Source organism: Mobula birostris, chromosome 12, assembly GCF_030028105.1.
Source record: "Mobula birostris isolate sMobBir1 chromosome 12, sMobBir1.hap1, whole genome shotgun sequence".
NCBI classification, from domain to species: domain Eukaryota; kingdom Metazoa; phylum Chordata; class Chondrichthyes; order Myliobatiformes; family Myliobatidae; genus Mobula; species Mobula birostris.
In genome coordinates this window covers 110,362,085-110,380,269 of record NC_092381.1, presented here as the reverse complement: position 1 = coordinate 110,380,269, position 18,185 = coordinate 110,362,085, and the positions used below count along the sequence as shown (strand labels likewise).

Genomic DNA, 18,185 nt, shown 5'->3' with positions numbered 1-18,185 from the left:
GCCTCAGAATAGATGGACGTAATTTAGAACAGAGATGAGGAGGATTTTCTTTAGCCAGAGGGTGGTGAATCTGTGCAATTTACTGTCACTGGTGGCTGTGGAGACCAACTCCTTGGGTATATTTAAATCAGCCATGATGGAATGGTGGAGCAGACTTGTTGAGCCAAATGGCCCAATTCTGCTCCCATGCCTTATAGTCTAATTATGGGACAGCACAGTAGCATAGTGGTTAGCACAACACTTTAGAATAGAGGCAACCCAGATTGGATTCCGGCCACCGCATGTAAGGAGTTTATACATTCTCTCCGTGACTGTGTGGGTTTCCTACAGGTCCAGGTGCAGGTGATTCGTATCGCCAAATCATATTGTTTCCTCACAGTCCGGCAGGGAATGAGGAAAGGTGCCGCCCATGACAGGGAATGACGAAAGGTGCAGCTGACTCATATCGCCAAATCTATATCGTTTCCTCGCAGCCCGGTAGCGCATGCTCTGCGGCCTGGTGGTTGGGGACCGCTGATATAGGCAATCATGGTCCTTGACCATGAGGTTTTGGAAATTTTTTCTGCAGAACTGGTTGTCATTACCTTCTTCTGGGCATTGTCTTCAGAAAATGGGTGACCCCAACCATGATCAATATTCTTTGGAGATTGTCTTGCTGGTGTCAGTGGTTGCATAACCAGGACTTGTGATATGCACCAGCTGCTCATTGACTTCCACCACCTGCTCCCACGGCTCCCATCCCTTACACCTCCTTTGGTAGAGAGGTATCTCAACCGCGATACCCACGTTCATTGTCACGTTCTAAATCCTGGAACACTCTTCTCAGGCAACATCGTGGAAGTAACATCAGCGTACAGGATACTCAGCACTATCTTCTCAATGCCTTGGGTTTCCACCGGCTGCTCTGGTTTTCTCCCACCCTCCGAAGACATATGGGGTAGGAGGTTAGCAGAACAGAGGGAGCTGAGAATTCATCTGTACGGGGTCTTTCTTTTGTTACATTTAAAATGGCGATTTTGTTATGTTAATCTGTGGAATGCGGCTTTGTTGTGTTTTAATGCTGCAGAGAGTTTGCGCTAACAGTTTGTTTTACTTTAAATGAGATAACCAGGTTCTATTAGCCAATGGGTGGTTATGTATCGTTTTGTTTTCGGATGCCATGCTGTATGATATGACTGTGGACTGAGTTTTGGCAGGGAGTCGGAGGAGAGACGAGGAGGACGGCGGACGTGCGGAGAGGCTCTGGTCGATCACTCCGGGTGGTCCCGAGCCGTGGGTCGACGTAATTCAGGTGGTCGTCTGACGTCGAACTGAGCTCCAACGGTAGCGCGCGAAGAACTTGGACTTTGATAAGTGTTGGCGCCTTTTTTTTCCCATTACTTTCCTCTCTGTATCAAATGTATATTAATGTCATAGAATTAGTAATATCTATAAAGTGTATGTGTTAAAATTTACTGGGTGTGCTGGCTGATGATTGATGTTTGTGATTGATTCGGGCGACGACTGACCCTGAGGGGACTGTTGAAGCAGGTGCTGGGCGGGATTCCCCCTAGACATACACGAGCCAATATAACGGAACGTTACACATCTAAAATAGTGGCAAATGTAGAGAGGGTTGTAAAGAAAGTTTTTGGCATATTAGCCTTCATAAATCAAAGTACTGAGTGCAGGAGATTGGATGTCATGTTGAAGTTGAATAAGATGTTGTTGAGGCCTAATTTGGAGTACTGTGTAGAGTTTTGGTTACCTACCTACAGTAAAGATATAAATATGATTGAACAAGTCTAGAGAAAATTTACAAGGATGTTGCCAGAATTGGAGGACCTGAGTTATATGGAAAGATTCAATAGGTTAGGATTTATTCTTTGAAATGTAGAAGATTGAGAGGAGATTTAATAGAGATATACAAAATTATGAAGGGTATAGACAGAAAAACTCGAAGTGGAGTTTTTCCACTGAACTTCGGTGGGACTACAATCATTGCTTAAGGGTGAAAGGTGAAAAGTTTAAGGGGAACATGAGGGGAAACTTCTTCACGCAGAGTCAGAAGAGCGTGGTACGAGCTGCCAGCACAAGTGGTGCACACAAGCTCAATTTGAGTGTTTAAAAGAACTTTGGATAGGTACATGTGTGGTAGGGGTACTGAGGGCTATGGTCCAGGTACAAGTGCGAATAGGCAGTTTAAATAGGTCAGCATGGACTAGAAGGGTCAAAGGGCCTGTTTTGTGCTGTACATTTCTACGACCCTATTAATTGGTCATTGTAAATTGTCCTGTGATTAGCCCAGTATCTGGGCTGTGCGGCTCCTTGAGCCCGAAGTCCCTGTTCCGCACTGTTATTTCGAAATAATAAATTAAAATTGTAACTAAGAACAACCAACAAGTGCCATCTCTTTCAGCAGCATTAACAACCCTAAATGTATAAATAACAAAAATATTCGGATTTCAAGAGATCAGAAGCAGCAAACAAATAACTCGAGTTAAATTAAAAATCCTCTTACCATAGCCATCGGAGATTTTTTCCATGGCGGGTAAGAGATATCGGCCGCTGAAGTCATGCCCATGGCCAATAAGAGCCTCTCTTATAGCCTCGGCACCACACACCACCACCGCAGGGAAGCTGCTGAACCAGAAGGTGAACACGGGGCCATACTGTTCACTCAGCTGTGGTGATACAATGAATGTATATTGTTTTTTAACATGTTATACTCCATACAACGTTCGTCAATCAATTTAGCTGGAGGAGAATTAAGACCCATAACAATTTTTCTTTCAGAGACCAAATGGCTTTAGGCACAGAACTCTATCTGTCAATAGGGAGCGGACGACGAGTTTGTAAAACTGACCGGAGAAAAGTATGTTGGGAATGGTGAGGGTGGAGTGCCCTGGGACGGGTGTGGGACAGGTGGCAGAGAAGGAGTGCCAGGAGCAGGGGGTGGCGTGGGTGTAGACGCAGCCAGCCTTGAGACCCCAGGCAAGGCGATCTGGTTCCAAACAATCGTTTTACTGATTATGATAGAATGTTTCTCTGGTGCTTCCCAATCCCTCCCCTCTTCCCAACCGCGACTCCTCTTTCCCACTCCCAGTCCACAATAAAGACCTATATCAGAACAAGGTTACATCACTCACATATGTCATGAAATTTCTTCTCTTTTTGCGGCAGCAATACAGTGCAATACGTAAAATCACTGCAGTACTGTGCAAAAGTCTTACGGACCCTAGCCATGCATATGTGTCTAAATATTAATGTTTCGATGTACATGTGTTGAATAAGTTCATATGAAATCTGACCAACGCATTACAAGGGTGTGCTGGGGGCAGATCGCAACTGTCACCATGCTTCTGGCGCCAACATAGCACGCCCACAACTTACTAACCCGTACGCCTTTGGAATGTGTGGGAGGGAAATGGAACACCCGGAGGAAACTCACACAGTCTCGGAGAGAATGAACAAATGGCTGGAGGAAATCAGTAGGTCAGGTAGTATCTGTGAAGGAAATGGACAGTCCACATGAAGGTTCTCAATTTGAAACATTCACTGTCCAGTTCCCTCCGCAGACACTCTGTGACCCACTGAGATCCTCTGGATACAAGCATCTGCAAGCTCTTGTATCTCAAAGTGATGCAGAGCTACCCAATGAACTACTGGAACTATTAGAACTGATGACCAAAGTTCTGTGTCTCTCAGAGGAGACATTAACATCCTCAAAAATTGATATCTCCAGAAGGCAGCATCCGCCATTAAGGACCCTCACAATACTGGACATACCCTCTTCTCATTCCTTCATCATGGGCGCTAGCCTTCCCACCCCTCAAAAGTTGATACCCTAGATGCTGGCATCCATCGTGAAGGACTCTTGCCATCTGGGACACGCCCTCTTCTTATTCCTCCATTATGGGTACTAGCCTTCCCACCTTGGAGGACATCTTCAAAAGTCAATACCTCAAGAAGGCGGTGTCTATCATTAAAGACCCCCTTCTCATTACCACCATCAGGGATGAGGTACAGGAATCCACCATCAGATTTCTGTACTGTCCAAGAACATCATCTCACTATTCCTCTTTGCCACTATTTCTTTTTTTTGGCACTCAATCCCTCTGCTAGCCTGCAGGTCACTCTTGAGGAAGGTGTAGCACCTACTTATCCACCCCTGGCCCCCGCAATCAGGGTCACAGAAGCCATGGCAGCAGCTGGTGGAAGGTCTTCTAAGCCCAATCTGTGAGCACTGTCACCAGGCAGACAACCAGACAATTTCTGAAGGGTATTGATAAAGACTTGGGGGAAGAGAAGAAATCACCCTTCTTGTAAAGACATTGCCCAGTAGAAGGCAATGGCGAACAGCTTCTGTAGAAAAATTTGCCAACAACAGTCAAGGTCGTGGAGAAGACCATGATCATCCACGTCCTACAACACAGCACAAAATGAATGAGTGAGCAATTTTTATTTCTTACACTGTACCGCTGCCACAACAAATTTCATGGCATATGTCAGTGATAATAAAAACTGGTACTGATGGTCAGTTCCAGAATTTATAGCCTGAACATCTGAAAACAAGTCTTCGCAGTCTGACTACTTGCCGGTGCACGCAGGGTGACAATGAGTATAAAAATCATAGAGCAATATAGTGCAGTATGGTGCCCACCCTGATGGTCTCAATTTCCTGCATTTGGCACAAGTCCCACTCCTCCATGTATCTACCCAACTGCTTCTCAAATTGTACCTGTTTCAACCACTTCCTCTGGCAGCTTGTTCCCTTCACTCACCACCCTCTGCTCCTTCAATTGAATGGTTAAAGCAATGGGCTAGAAATTCATTGGGGTTTCCAAAGTTCAAAGTACATTTTTCATCAAAGTATGTGTACATTATGCAACTTTGAGGTTCGTCTCCTTATATAAATATAAAGGCATCCGTTAGTCTTGCGAGACCATGGATCTGCGCCTGGAAAGTTTTCACTCTCCAGGGCGCAGGCCTGGGCAACTTTGTATGGAAGACAGGCAGTTGACCGTACTGCAAGTCTCCGCTCTCCACGCCACCAGTGTTGTCCAAGGGAAGGGTATTAGGACCCATACAGCTTGGCACCGGTGTCGTCGCAGAGCACTGTGTGATTAAGTGCCTTGCTCAAAGACACAACACGTTCCCTCGGCTGGGGCTCGAACTCACGACCTTCAGATCGCTAGTCGAACGCCTTAACCACTTGTCCACGTGCCCACACATGCAGCCATAAAACAAGAAGCCCAAAAGGACCCACTTTAAAAAATCCAACAAACACATGCAGAGCGGGGAAAAGAAAATCAAATCGTGCGAACAACAAAAACAAGCAAGCAGCACTCAGAACTAAAGTGAGTCCATAAACACGAAACCCGGAGCAGGCCCACAGCCTCAGTTCAGCACATAGTGTAGTAAAGGTCTCAGAGCCTGCAGGCAGGAAGCCCAGAGCCGGCCCACAGCCTCAACTCAGTGCAGCAGAGAGTGGAGCAAACGTGGGCTGCGAGCTGAACCGGCCCGACTCTTGCCTTTGGTCCCGACACCCTGCCTTTTCAATCCATCTGTCCTGGCGTTTAAATCATCCAAACATCAAGCGTTCTTCGCACAAGGACCCAGGCCCTAACACAGCAATACGGTCTGAGTCTGGACATCACCGCCATGTTTCAGGCCGAACCTGACCTTTCCTGACTCTGACTTTTCTCTCTGCTCCGCTTGGTCCAACTCAGTCTCCTACTCCGTCTCAAACATGCCTCAGTCTCGCTCTGACCACTTCTGCTCGAATGCCCTCGATCTCACTCGCACCCGCACACCTCAACCCTCTAGAGTGAAGAACAAACCAGTGTATGGACGATTTAAACATCCAAATGGGTTCAGAAGGCAGTGTGTTCAGACCAGAGATGTGGCTCAGGCTGAATGTGCACACTGCTCTGTTATGTTTACTCGGCTCTGCGCTGAGCTGAGGCTGAGGCTGAGGCCTGCTCCAGGCTTCATGTCTGCAGACTCTCTTTCGCTCTGAATGCTAATTGCTGACTTTTATTATTTGCATGATTTGTGGTTTCTTTTCCTCTCTGCATATTGGGTGTTGGACCATCTTTTTTAATAGGTTCTTTCGGGGTGTCTTTGTTTTGTGACTGTCCGTTAGCAGATGAATCCCAAGGTCGTATAGTGTATACATTGATAATAAATATACTTCGAACTTTTTTGGGGTAATTTTCCTTTGGACAGCACGCTATTTGGTGTAACACTGTTACAGCATCAGCGACCCGAGTTCTGTTCCCATGCTGTCCGGTACGTCAAACTTACCTTTACTCAGACCATTTCACCAAGTAATCCAGACCTCAGACCATTGTTTATTGTAAAAAAGTGAATTTTACTCTCTTCAGCATGAGTTATACAGTAACAGCACATTGATATGTTAACCAAGATGCCCTTCTAAGCTATAAACATAAGAAAGTCTGCAAACGTTGGAAATCCAGAGCAACATGCACAAAAGGAGGAGAAGATGGCGACGCGACGGCAGTGCACGCAGCCTCTCTGGTGATGAATATCTGTTATCTGTCAAGTAGGGGACCATGCACAATTCTGATTTGATGGAGACGGACATGAGAGTACGGAGGAACATCTGGAAAACTTCTGAAATGCCCGCTTCGCTGCCACTGCTACTGTGTGGTAACCAGAATCTCCAGAGCAGAAGGCCCCGAATCCTTGGCTTTGCTTCTTTCAGCGGCCAGGGCTAGGTTGAAGGCGCTCGGCAGAGTATGGCGCTCGGGAGGCTGTATTGGAAGGGCTGGTCAGAGGCTCGAAGTTTTCGGACAGACGGACTCAGTGTCGGCTGTGATTGGCTGCTTCCAAGGCATCGGCAAGTTGATGGTGCCTGGAGGTTTATGGCAGGGAGTTTCTCCCTTTTGCCGCCGCTATCGGGGACTCAGGGATCGGTCGACGCGGGGACTTTGAGACTTTTTTACTGTGCCCATGGTTTGTTCTTCATCAAATTATGGTATTGCTTTGCACTGCTGTAACTATATGTTATAATTATGTGGTTCTGTCAGTGTTAGTCTTTGGTTTGTCCTGTTTTCTGTGATATCACACCAGAGAAACTTTGTATCATTTCTTAATGCATGTATGCATTTCTAAATGACAATAAAAGAGGACTGAGTGTTCTCATAATCTAAAAAAAAAGATGGAGGATCTCAACAGGTCAGGCAATATTTATGTCCTGGACCGAAACATCAACTCTTTCTTTCGTTCCATGGATGCTGCCTGACCTGCTGAGTTCCACCAGCATTTTGTGTGTGTTGCTCTTCTAAGCCAGTCCCATCAGTGGCACAGTAGTGTAGCAGTTAGCACGCAACTATTACAATGCCAGCGGCCCAGGTTCAATTCTCATTTGTATCTTCTCCCCATAACCGTGTGGGTTTCGTCCCATATTCCAAAGAATATGTGGGTTGAGTTAATTAGTCACAGGATAGTGCAGATTCACTGGGCTGGGAGGACCTGTTGCTGTGCTGTATCTCAAAACAAATAATATTCTTTTCTCACTGCCCCCATCAGGCAGAGGTATAAGTGCGAGTTCTGAGCCCCCACCAGCTTCAGGAACAGTTACTACCCCTTAATCATCAGGCTCTTGAATCAAAGGGGATAACTACACTCACTTGCCCCATCATTGAGATGTTCCCACAACCAATGATCTCACTCTAAGGACTCTTTATCTCATTGTCTCATGTTCTCGTTATTTATTGCCATTTATTTATATTTGCACAGTTTGTTGTCTGATCCTGTTATAGTTACAATCCCAGAGGCTTGCTGAGTATGCCTGCATGAAAATGAATCTCAAGGTTGTACAATATATGCAGACATATATGCACTTTGATAATAAATTTACTTTGAACTTTAAAGTCTCCTGCACCTCAGAATCAGGTTTATTCTGACTGACACATGTTGTGAAATTTGTCGTTTAGCGGCTGCAGTCCAGTGCATTAAAATTTCTATAAATTACAGAAAACCATAAGTATATTATATATTATTATATAATATCGATTATATATAAATATTATATGTAATGTTGAACCAATAGGTTGGCACAGTAGCAAGTGGTCAGCACAACGCTCTACAGGACAGGTGACCCGGGTTCAATTCCCGCCACTGCCTGTAAGGAGTTTGTACATTCTCCCCGTCACCGCGTGGGTTTCCTCCAAGTGATTAGGATTAGGCTCGGATTAAGTTCCTCCGGGTGTTCCGGTTTCCTCCCACCGTCCAGACCTGCTGGTTGGTAGGTTAATTGGTCATTGTAAATTGTGCCTTCGGGTTGTCGGAAGATTGCTGGGCAGGTGGCCCCAGGGGCTATATGGGCTTATTCCACGCTGCAACTTAATCAATCAATCATTAAATAATACATATATGGTAGCGTGGGGTGGGAGGGCTTGGTCGACAGCCCACCCCAGGCTTTCCTAGTGGCCAACACTATTTACTGTTCTTGTTTCAAAATGCTTTCGTGGCATTACAGTAGGGGGTCGCACTGACTGTAACTGGGGTATGTAATAATGACCTCCCCCGTCTGTATATGACTGAGGGGGGGGGTTCTGCCTGGGTCATTGCGTCCAGTAGGTGTTTTTTCGTGCTTGTCTCAATAAAAACAGCTGTTGAGTTAAAGGAGCTTTTCTCGTCTGTCATCATAGAACGAATGCTCGCCAACATTACACTAAAATATCTAAATAAATAAATCAATAGTGCAGAAAGACAGCTAATAATGAGGAACTGTTCGGAAATCTGATGGCGGAGGGGAAAGAAACTTCCTAACACATTTCCGATGTCTTTCCGGACCTACTGGCAGTCTTCTTCTTACCGTGTCCACGGACAGTGTATACATGGCCCAGCCAGAACTGGACACATTTTTACGCCTTGTCATTGAGTTCGGCAAGATCTGCAACAGTACAGGATTCCTCTGGCGATGGGCATTGCAGGAGATGTTGCATGGTTTGTGGCTCAGTTCCACATTCACAAGTTGTCGGGCTGGTTGCATATCCCCATTTGCTCAGTGACACCTTTGAACGACCTACACCAGTCCTAAATCTGCTGAGGCACTTCCAGGTTGCCCAGTTGCAACTAGCTCCTGGGGGAAGGCTTTCACCCGGTGGAATTTCCATCGTTGTGGGTTGTTTGAGACTGGCGAGCCGGTCTTTCCACAAGGTGATGCGGGCTTCAGACGGGGTTGATTGTAATGGAACAACACTGTTCACGAGCTCTTCCTTGACTTCAGGCGGCTGGGTGTAGATGTATGACCATGTAGAGGGTGCCTCCCATCTGGTGTTTGACAGAGTCATCCTTCTTTCTGGCTACCGTTCTTCTTATATCAGGGGGAGTGATACCTGTCACGATATATGGGCTGTTGGTGTTTGTTGGCTTCAAACAACCTGTGATAAGTCGGCAGCTTGCATTCAGAATGGCATCCATCTTCTTAGCATGAACAGATCTTTCCCATGCAGGGCAGGCTTATTCAGCAGTGGAATAGTATTGGAAAATGCAAATGCATGCATTGTATTTTCTATGTATTACGGTATTTACTCAACAGTATTTACTCAAATGCACACATTGTATTTTCTATATTTACTATGTAACCACTGCTAGCTCAATAGAAGGTATTCACTATGCAGCCATGACTTTTGACCTGTTCACTATTAATTCATGAAGAAAACTAGAAGGAAACCAAGCAGAAAGATAACGGTGGCGAGTAAGGTGATGAAATATGTGGCAGTATGTCAACACAAGACTAATTAAGAAATAACTGTGGTTAGGGACGAGAGGACATATGGTCTGAAATGTAAACTAGGACATAATTAAGGTGGGGAGTAAAACAATAGTGGAAAGTCAAGAGCGGGTATATTGATGATATGTAATCACAGGCCGACTGGATATGATAATGTAGCTAAGATAGGAAAATTGCTATAAAAAATGCTGTATACAAGCCTCGATGGGCAGTCAGCTACTAGCTTTCTGATTGTCTCAGCTTTGATTTGCAAATTAAAGTTTAAAACGTCTTGACGAGTTTTCTGCGTCTCCTTGTCGTTTGTGAGAAACGAGAAACCACGACAAAATTGGCGTCACGAACAGGATCGGATAGAGACCCGCGAGGAAGGGAACGGCAGATTGGGACGCTTCCCAGTCCCTCGGGGACCTTCACGGGGCTAACAGAAATAAGGGTGCACCCAAAGTAAAAAGGTGAGCGCTTTTTGCGATAATTCGGACAAAGAATTCTGTTGGTTTTGGGGGGTCTCAGGGACTCAGAAGTGTGAAGCAACTGCTGAAGGGTCTCTCTGATCCAAAGAATCTGGCAGAATTGGGGAAAAAAAGGAGGCTCAGAGGATTAATCAAAAGCACGGCAGTGGGGGTAAGTACGAATAAAGTAATAGTAAGTTAAGTAAGAAAATGCCACGTGGTGTTAGTAAGTCCCTGTGGATAGAGAATTGGTTAGCAGACAGGAAGCAAAGAGTGGGAATAAACGGGACCTTTTCAGAATGGCAGGCAGTGACTAGTGGGGTACCGCAAGGCTCAGTGCTGGGACCCCAGTTGTTTACAGTATATATTAATGACTTGGATGAGGGAATTAAATGCAGCATCTCCAAGTTTGCGGATGACACGAAGCTGGGCGGCAGTGTTAGCTGTGAGGAGGATGTTAAGAGGATGCAGGGTGACTTGGATAGGTTGGGTGAGTGGGCAAATTCATGGCAGATGCAATTTAATGTGGATAAATGTGAAGTTATCCACTTTGGTGGCAAAAATAGGAAAACAGATTATTATCTGAATGGTGGCCGATTAGGAAAAGGGGAGGTGCAACGAGACCTGGGTGTCATTATATACCAGTCATTGAAAGTGGGCATGCAGGTACAGCAGGCGGTGAAAAAGGCGAATGGTATGCTGGCATTTATAGCGAGAAGATTCGAGTACAGGAGCAGGGAGGTACTACTGCAGTTGTACAAGGCCTTGGTGAGACCACACCTGGAGTATTGTGTGCAGTTTTGGTCCCCTAATCTGAGGAAAGACACATCCTTGCCATAGAGGGAGTACAAAGAAAGTTCACCAGATTGATTCCTGGGATGGCAGGACTTTCATATGAAGAAAGACTGGATGAACTGGGCTTGTACTCGTTGGAATTTAGAAGATTGAGGGGGGATCTGATTGAAACGTATAAGATCCTAAAGGGATTGGACAGGCTAGATGCAGGAAGATTGTTCCCGATGTTGGGGGAAGTCCAGAACGAGGGGTCACAGTTTGAGGATAAGGGGGAAGCCTTTTAGGACTGAGATGAGGAAAAACTTCTTCACACAGAGAGTGGTGAATCTGTGGAATTCTCTGCCACAGGAAACAGTTGAGGCCAGTTCATTGGCTATATTTAAGAGGGAGTTAGATATGGCCCTTGTGGCTACGGGGATCAGGGGGTATGGAGGGAAGGCTGGGGCGGGGTTCTGAGTTGGATGATCAGCCATGATCATACTGAATGGCGGTGCAGGCTCGAAGGGCCAAATGGCCTACTCCTGCACCTATTTTCTATGTTTCTATGATACCGCTTCGCACAAAACGAAGGTCTGAACGGGCAGGGAAGAAGAATTAAAAATCCTCGTGAATACCGCCTTAAGAAGTGTAAGGGTCTGCATAGGCGAGGTGTAAAAGGAAAAGGTTCTGTGGATACCGCCCTAAGTAGGGGTCTGCACGGGCAGAACGTTAATTAGAGATAAAGATAGTTTAATAGATAATTCAGACGCTGGTGAGATAAACCATAAGGCTAGGCATAGAAATAGAGTTAGAGAAATAGTATTATTAAATAGGCAAGTCGTGAGATTCTAAAAATACCATAATAGAAAAAGGGAAAAAGAGAACAACATGACAGAGAAAGGAACAGCAGTAGAAATATTGAGCAGAAAATTCCCGGTGTGTCAAGGTAAGATCGTGGAAATTTCGGAAAAATGGGAAAAAAGAGCTAAAAAACTGGTCACGAAATGGCCAAGAGAAGGAATGTTTGATGTAAGCTATGTGAGGAAATGGAAGCGCTAATTAAAAATCACAAACCCAAAGATAAATCTAAGAAAAGAGAGGGAAAAAGGGAACAAGAAATGGAAGTGTTAAAACTCTTTAGGATGGAGGGAGAAAGGTTCAGAAAGACGGGAAGTATATTAATAGTAAGTAAAAAAGACACTGAGAAACGAAAGGAGCAGTCTGATAAAGAGAAGGAAAAGCATAACAGGGAGCCGGCTTCGGCTCTATACCCAGACCTGAAAGACGTAGAAAAACCTCCTCCCTATTATGAGAAAGAAACCCTTAAGCAGTGTCTGATGATAACAGGAAGAGTGGATCTAAATGGAGAAATTAAAGTCTGGGATACCGAGGAGGAAAGAATGAATCACCAAAAGGAGCAGGAGGAACTACGGATGGTAATAGAAGAAGACAGGGCAAAGATAGAACAGGAGAAAAGGGGAAGAGAAGAAGAGATCAAAGGGTTACAGGAATTAAAAGCAAAAAGGGATGAAGAGAATTCTTTGTTATATGGGCACGGAACTGAACAGGCCAGAGCAGAAGGTGACTTGTCGGGAGAGCAAGAGTTAAGTAGCGAAAGAGAGGGTGCAGGAGAGTGTAGGCAGAGGATAGGAGATAGGAGCCTTGAAGGGGAAAAAGAGAGAGTGAAAAGGCAGATATTAGAAACAGAGGGAGACATTAGGAAATTACAGCACAGACTGAATTTCCAAGGGGAGTTTGAGGATTTCACATGGGCCCAAGCAAATGCTAGCTCAAGGCAGAAAGGAAGAACTCCACGAGGATGCCAAAGGAGAAAGGAAACCCCAGAAAGAATCATGTGGCAGCCAGTGAAAACGAGCTCAGAAACAGATGGGGAGTTAGGCGAGGAGGAGAGTCAGGAGATGTGGGAAAGGAAAGGGAGAATGATGCCGTTGTTAGTAAGAGGATTGGGACAAGTACAGTATATTCCTTGGGATCCCAGGACCTGGAAGGGCTGAAAAACACCCTACCCAGCCTACATGAGGGTGCAGGGAAGTGTATTAGGGCCTTTGAGGAAGAGACCACAGGACGAATGTTGGCTATGGGAGATTTGAAGACGCTGCTGATAAGGCTGATGGGAACCTTCAAACTACAAGAGCTGATGGAAGCGGCTGGCATACAGAATGCGGACAGCAGACTGATTGACGGGGCCAGATTTAACACAGTGAGGCAGAGGATATGGGGGGCCCTCAGGGAGCTCTATCCACCCAAAATGGACCCCAAAGCCGTGAAAAGGGATCCACTGGGAGACACTGAAAATCCAGCAGCCTATATAGAAAATCAGTTGAAAAGGTGGAGACTGGAAACTGAACAAGAGGTGGAAGGCAACCCGTTTATGACCTGGATGTTCCGAAATGCTGTTTTGGATGCGATGCCTCCCCAAGTTAAGTGTAAACTTGAGGAAGTGGTTGGACTGATGTCAATGACCCCACAGGAATTCAGGGACCACGTAGTCCATGCGGTCGAAAAATATCGAAAAGACAAACGAAAGTTGACAGAGCAACAAGAAGAAGTGCAAAGAAAGCTGATACAAATGCAGCTTGAAGAGCTTAAAAAGAAGGAAAAAGAAAAAGGCAAGAAGATGCTGCCAGCAGTGACCGATTTAAGCACAGCCGTTGAAATGAATGAAGTGCCATTATATAGAAGGCCCGGTCGTGCCGTAAGACAGAGCCCAGAAAACCCCAAGCCAACAATAAACGTCTTCGGGGGAGCTTTTCCGCAAATGCCCTATCAGGGACAGGATAAATTTAAACAGCAGCACAGACAGGACTGGAAATCCCAAGGAGGGGGACAGAGAAGTTATGGGCAGAAAGGGCCAGTAAGGAAACAAGGGGAAAGAGAGATACAGAGACTGTGCTGGGGACGTAACCAGCCAGGATACATGAGAAGGGACTGCCCACTTAAGCCATGGGCCGTCACGTACCAGCGGGAACCAATGAGATTGGAACCACAGTCTAGCCAAGGACCAGTCCCCGCAGGCCTGAGTGGACCCGTGAACCCCTATGCAAGACATTAGGGGTGCCCAGAGAACCCAGCTGGGAAGGGACACTACCCAGTGATAACAAGGGAGGCAGAAGAGGAACCCATTGTTCAGGTTGTGTTAGAAGGACAGCTGACACCAATGATGATAGATACTGGAGCCACGTATACTTGCGTACAGCCGCAGTATGCCCTTCACCTTCCCATGTCAGGAAAATTTATTAAGACTGTAGGGTTCTCGGGAAAAACATAGTTGACACAATGTACAGCTCCAGTGAGATTAAGGATGGGCAGCAAAGGAATAGTTTTGCCGATATTAGTGTCCAAAGGAACTCCGATGAATTTGCTAGGCAGAGATGCACTATTAAGACTAGAATTAAAATTAGAATGTACCAGAAGTGGGTTGAGTGTGGAAAGAGTAAATGCACAATTACTAGTGCGGGAAGTCAAGAAAGCTAATGTCTTTTGGATAGGAGACATAGAAGATCAGATCTGGGAAACCTGGGAAAAATGGGAAAAGGGCGTGCAGGCTGTATTGCCCCAGGCTGTAGCGCCCAAATCCGAGTTACATTGCACAGTGATTTTTGACGAAACTCAGAACGAAGAGCTAGAGGAGAAGCTATAATAATTGGGAGACAGGGGGCAGCCCTGCAAGTCAGGTGGAATACCTTCTTGGAGAAATGGTACAGGATACTGGAAGCTGAGCCCCACATAACGCTGCTGGTAAATGAGGGACATCAGTCTAAAGACCTAGGACCCTTAGTAAAGCACGTTGGAACCGTAGCGGTGTGGAGGAAAATTATGCCACAGGTGTGAGTATCGGGAGACAACTTTAAAACGTCTTGACGAGTTTTCTGCGTCTCCTTGTCGTTTGTGACAAAACGAGAAACCGCGACAATAGCAAAGAGCAAGTTCGACATGTTTTCGAGCTTGCTCCACATTTTGTGTTAGCGAGCTTATTCAGGATGTTGTTTCGTGCGCTCACTTTTGCCTTTGTCTTATTGATGTGGTTCTTGAAAGTGAGGCACCTGTCAACGATGACTCCTAAGTAGACAGGGTGCTCGCAATGCGTCACTGTTGCTCCACACCGGGTCACTTTAGACTGTCGTTTGGCTTCACGGTTCCTGAGGTGGAATGCTCAAACTTGCATCTTTGATGGGTTTGCGCGGAGGTGGTTTTCTTTATAGTCGGATGTTAGTCCCTCCAGGGCCTCAGAAAGCGTTTTCTCCACGGTGTTAAAACCAGTGCTTTGGGCAGTGATGCATAAGTCATCAGCATATATAAAACGGCGTGTGACAGCATCTATAGGTTGGCCATTCGTGTAGATGTTGCTCAGCAGCGGTGAAAGCACACTTCCCTGAGGAAGACCATTTTTCTGAACACGCCACCTGCTGCGCTTCCATATAACCATATAACAATTACCCACCTAGTTCAACGTAGAACCGGCGATTCTGAAGCATGCTTTCTCACAGCTCTGTTAAGTGAATATCTTCTCTCATCTCTAGGATCTTGCAGAGGAGACGTCTATGGTTCACTGTATGGTAAGCTGCTGACATGTCTACAGAAACAATCTGTTACCATCCCTTGCTCAAAACCATCTTCGATAGATTGTGTGAGGTTGAGCAGTTGGCTTGTTGTTGATCTGCCGGGGCGGAAACCAGCTTGCCCTGGAATGACCTTCTCATCTACAGTTGGTGCTATCCTATTGTGTATCAGGCGTTCAAACCGCTTATTGGTGTGGCAAAGCAGTGAGACGGGCCGAAAACTCTTAGGATTTGAGGGATCTTTTCCGGGCTTTAATGGTGCTATTACATGTGACTTCTGCCAAATATTAGGTAGCTTGTATGTTGCCAGACAGCGGTTGAACAATTGTAGGAGCCATTTCTTTGCTTGCTGTCCAAAATGCTTTATCTGCTCCGATGCTATGTTGTCAAGACCAATTGCCTTCCCGTGTTTTAGACCATATATACCAATTACTGGCAGTAATGAGAAGAGAACAGGAGTACTGCCTGTAAACTGTCCCCGGCAGTTTTGAACGTGGTGATTGCAGAATCACAATCAGGTGTATCATCGTGGCCATAAGTGCCGAGAAATTTGTTGGTTTGCGGAAGCAGTGCAGTGCAAAATTACTGTTACAAAATATTAATAAATGGTTCCAAAAGAAGTCACAAACAAAGAATCTGCAGATGCTGGAAAAACGAGCAACACACACAAAATGCTGGAGTACAGTCGACTGTACTCTTCCATAGATGCTGCCTGGACTGCTGAGTTCCTCCAACATTTTGTGCGTGTTGATAATAGCGAGGTCTTAGTGATTTGATACCGTGATTTACGTTTTTCCAAAATCAGCCCTCACACAACTGCTTCGGCGGCTTTCTCAAAGAAAGCTGCCTCGCGTGGAGGAAGTTTTTTTCAAAAAACAAATTCTCTCTGTGTGTAATTTAAATATACAGACATTGCCCCTACCTTGATGAGGGATTTGTGGGGTGCTTTCAAATCCAGTTGGAATAGGTTGCCGATGATCGGGAGGGCAGGGGGACCCGGGGGAAGCCTGCCTGTCTGCCGCTGGTTGTTCTGAAAGAATCTCGCCAGAAGCAGGACGCTCAGTAAAACAACCAACAAAGTTGTCAGCGGTTCACCAAAACTCATGATGACAGATTACGCAGATTCTGAAAAAGAAGCAAGAGAGGCTGTATCTCAAAATTCACAGTTGTACCACTTTCACCAGATTCAAACAGTAAACTACCCTTAAATTAAGGGCAATTAAAGTCCCGATTGAAGTTCATACTGCCGTCCGCACTGACAACTTTTATACATTTGAGTAAGTCTCATTATGGACCGCCCTTCGGAGTTCTGACGCGGCTTTATGTCAGTGGGCGTGAGTAATGTTCTCAACAAATAAAACTATCGAGAATTGAAATGGCGTTCAAAAGGCTGACAATTCCGAATCACCTTCATTGTCAGGTAAAAGCTCGGTAAACCGGACCGCAAGCTGCTGAGAATTCCTCCGGCCATCGTTGGAATGTATTGATTCTATGCATTCCGTCTGACTTAAGTTCCATTGTAAAGTTGAAAGTTCAAATTAATGTTATTACAAAAATTCATATATGTCACCATGTACAATCCTGAAATTCGTTTCCACGAGCATACTAAACAAATCTATAGAATAGTAACTCTAACAGGATCAGTGAACGATCAACCAGAGTGCAGAAGACAACAAGCTGCAAATACCAAGTGAGTGTAGTTATCCCCTTTTATTCAAGAGTCTGAGATTGAGGGACAGTAACTGTTTTTGAACCCGGTGGTGCAAGTCCTGTGACTTTTGTACCTTCTACCTGATGGCAGCAGTGAGAAGAGATCATGTCCAGGGTAGTGAGGATCTCTGATGATTGCCGTCAAGATTGTTTAATGTCATTTCCAGAGCATGTGTAAAGGCAAACGAAATGATCGTTACTCCGCCTCTGATGCACTACAACAAAAACCACAACAAGATCGAGAACACAGCCCAGTCCATCACAGGTAAAGCCCTCCCCACCATTGAACACATCTACATGAAACATTGCTGCAGGCAAGCAGCATCCATCATCAGGGACAACACCACCCTCCCCGGGACATGCTCTCCTCTCGCTGCTGCCATCAGGAAGAAGGTACTGGAGCCAGCAGATTCAGGAACAGTTACTACCCCTCAAGCATCAGGCTCTTCAACTTCACTCAAAGCAACACACAAAATGCTGGAGGAACTCAGCAGGCCAGGCAGCATGTGTGTATAAACAGTTGACGTATTCGGCCAAAACCCTTCATCAGGACTGGAAGGAAAGATGAGAAATCAGAGTATGAAGGTGGAGGGGGGGGGAGCGGAGGAAAAAGTACAAGGTGGCAGGTGACAGGTGAAACCGTGGGAGGGGAAAGAGTGACCTAAAGAGCTGGGAAGCTGATTGGTGAAAGAGAGAAATTTCTGAGAAGTGGGAATCTGACAGAAGAGGATGGAAGAAAGGGAAAGGAGAAAAGCATCAGAGGGAGCTGATGGATCCCAGCAAGGATACGTGGCTGTGGTTGTGGGTCACTCAACTTCACTTGCCCCATCATTGAAATGTACCCATATTCAAGGACACTCCATCACATGCTCTCCATATTTATTGTTTATTTATTTATCATTACTCTTTTTTTCTGTTTGTATT

General features: G+C 45.6%; 1 protein-coding gene across 1 annotated transcript in view; it reads right to left on the bottom strand.

Annotated features, from left to right (window-relative positions):
- LOC140206183 (cytochrome P450 2C19-like) overlaps positions 1–16,796 on the bottom strand; it is a 45,153-nt gene extending 28,357 nt beyond the window's left edge. Inside the window, exons 1-2 of the mRNA XM_072274467.1 lie at positions 16,474–16,796; positions 2,501–2,663 (exon numbers count right to left, since the gene is read on the bottom strand). Of these exons, the coding sequence (XP_072130568.1) occupies positions 2,501–2,663; positions 16,474–16,656 (346 nt within the window). The 5' untranslated portion in view covers positions 16,657–16,796. The remainder of the gene's footprint in view (positions 1–2,500; positions 2,664–16,473) is intronic.
- Positions 16,797–18,185: the final 1,389 nt, after the last annotated feature.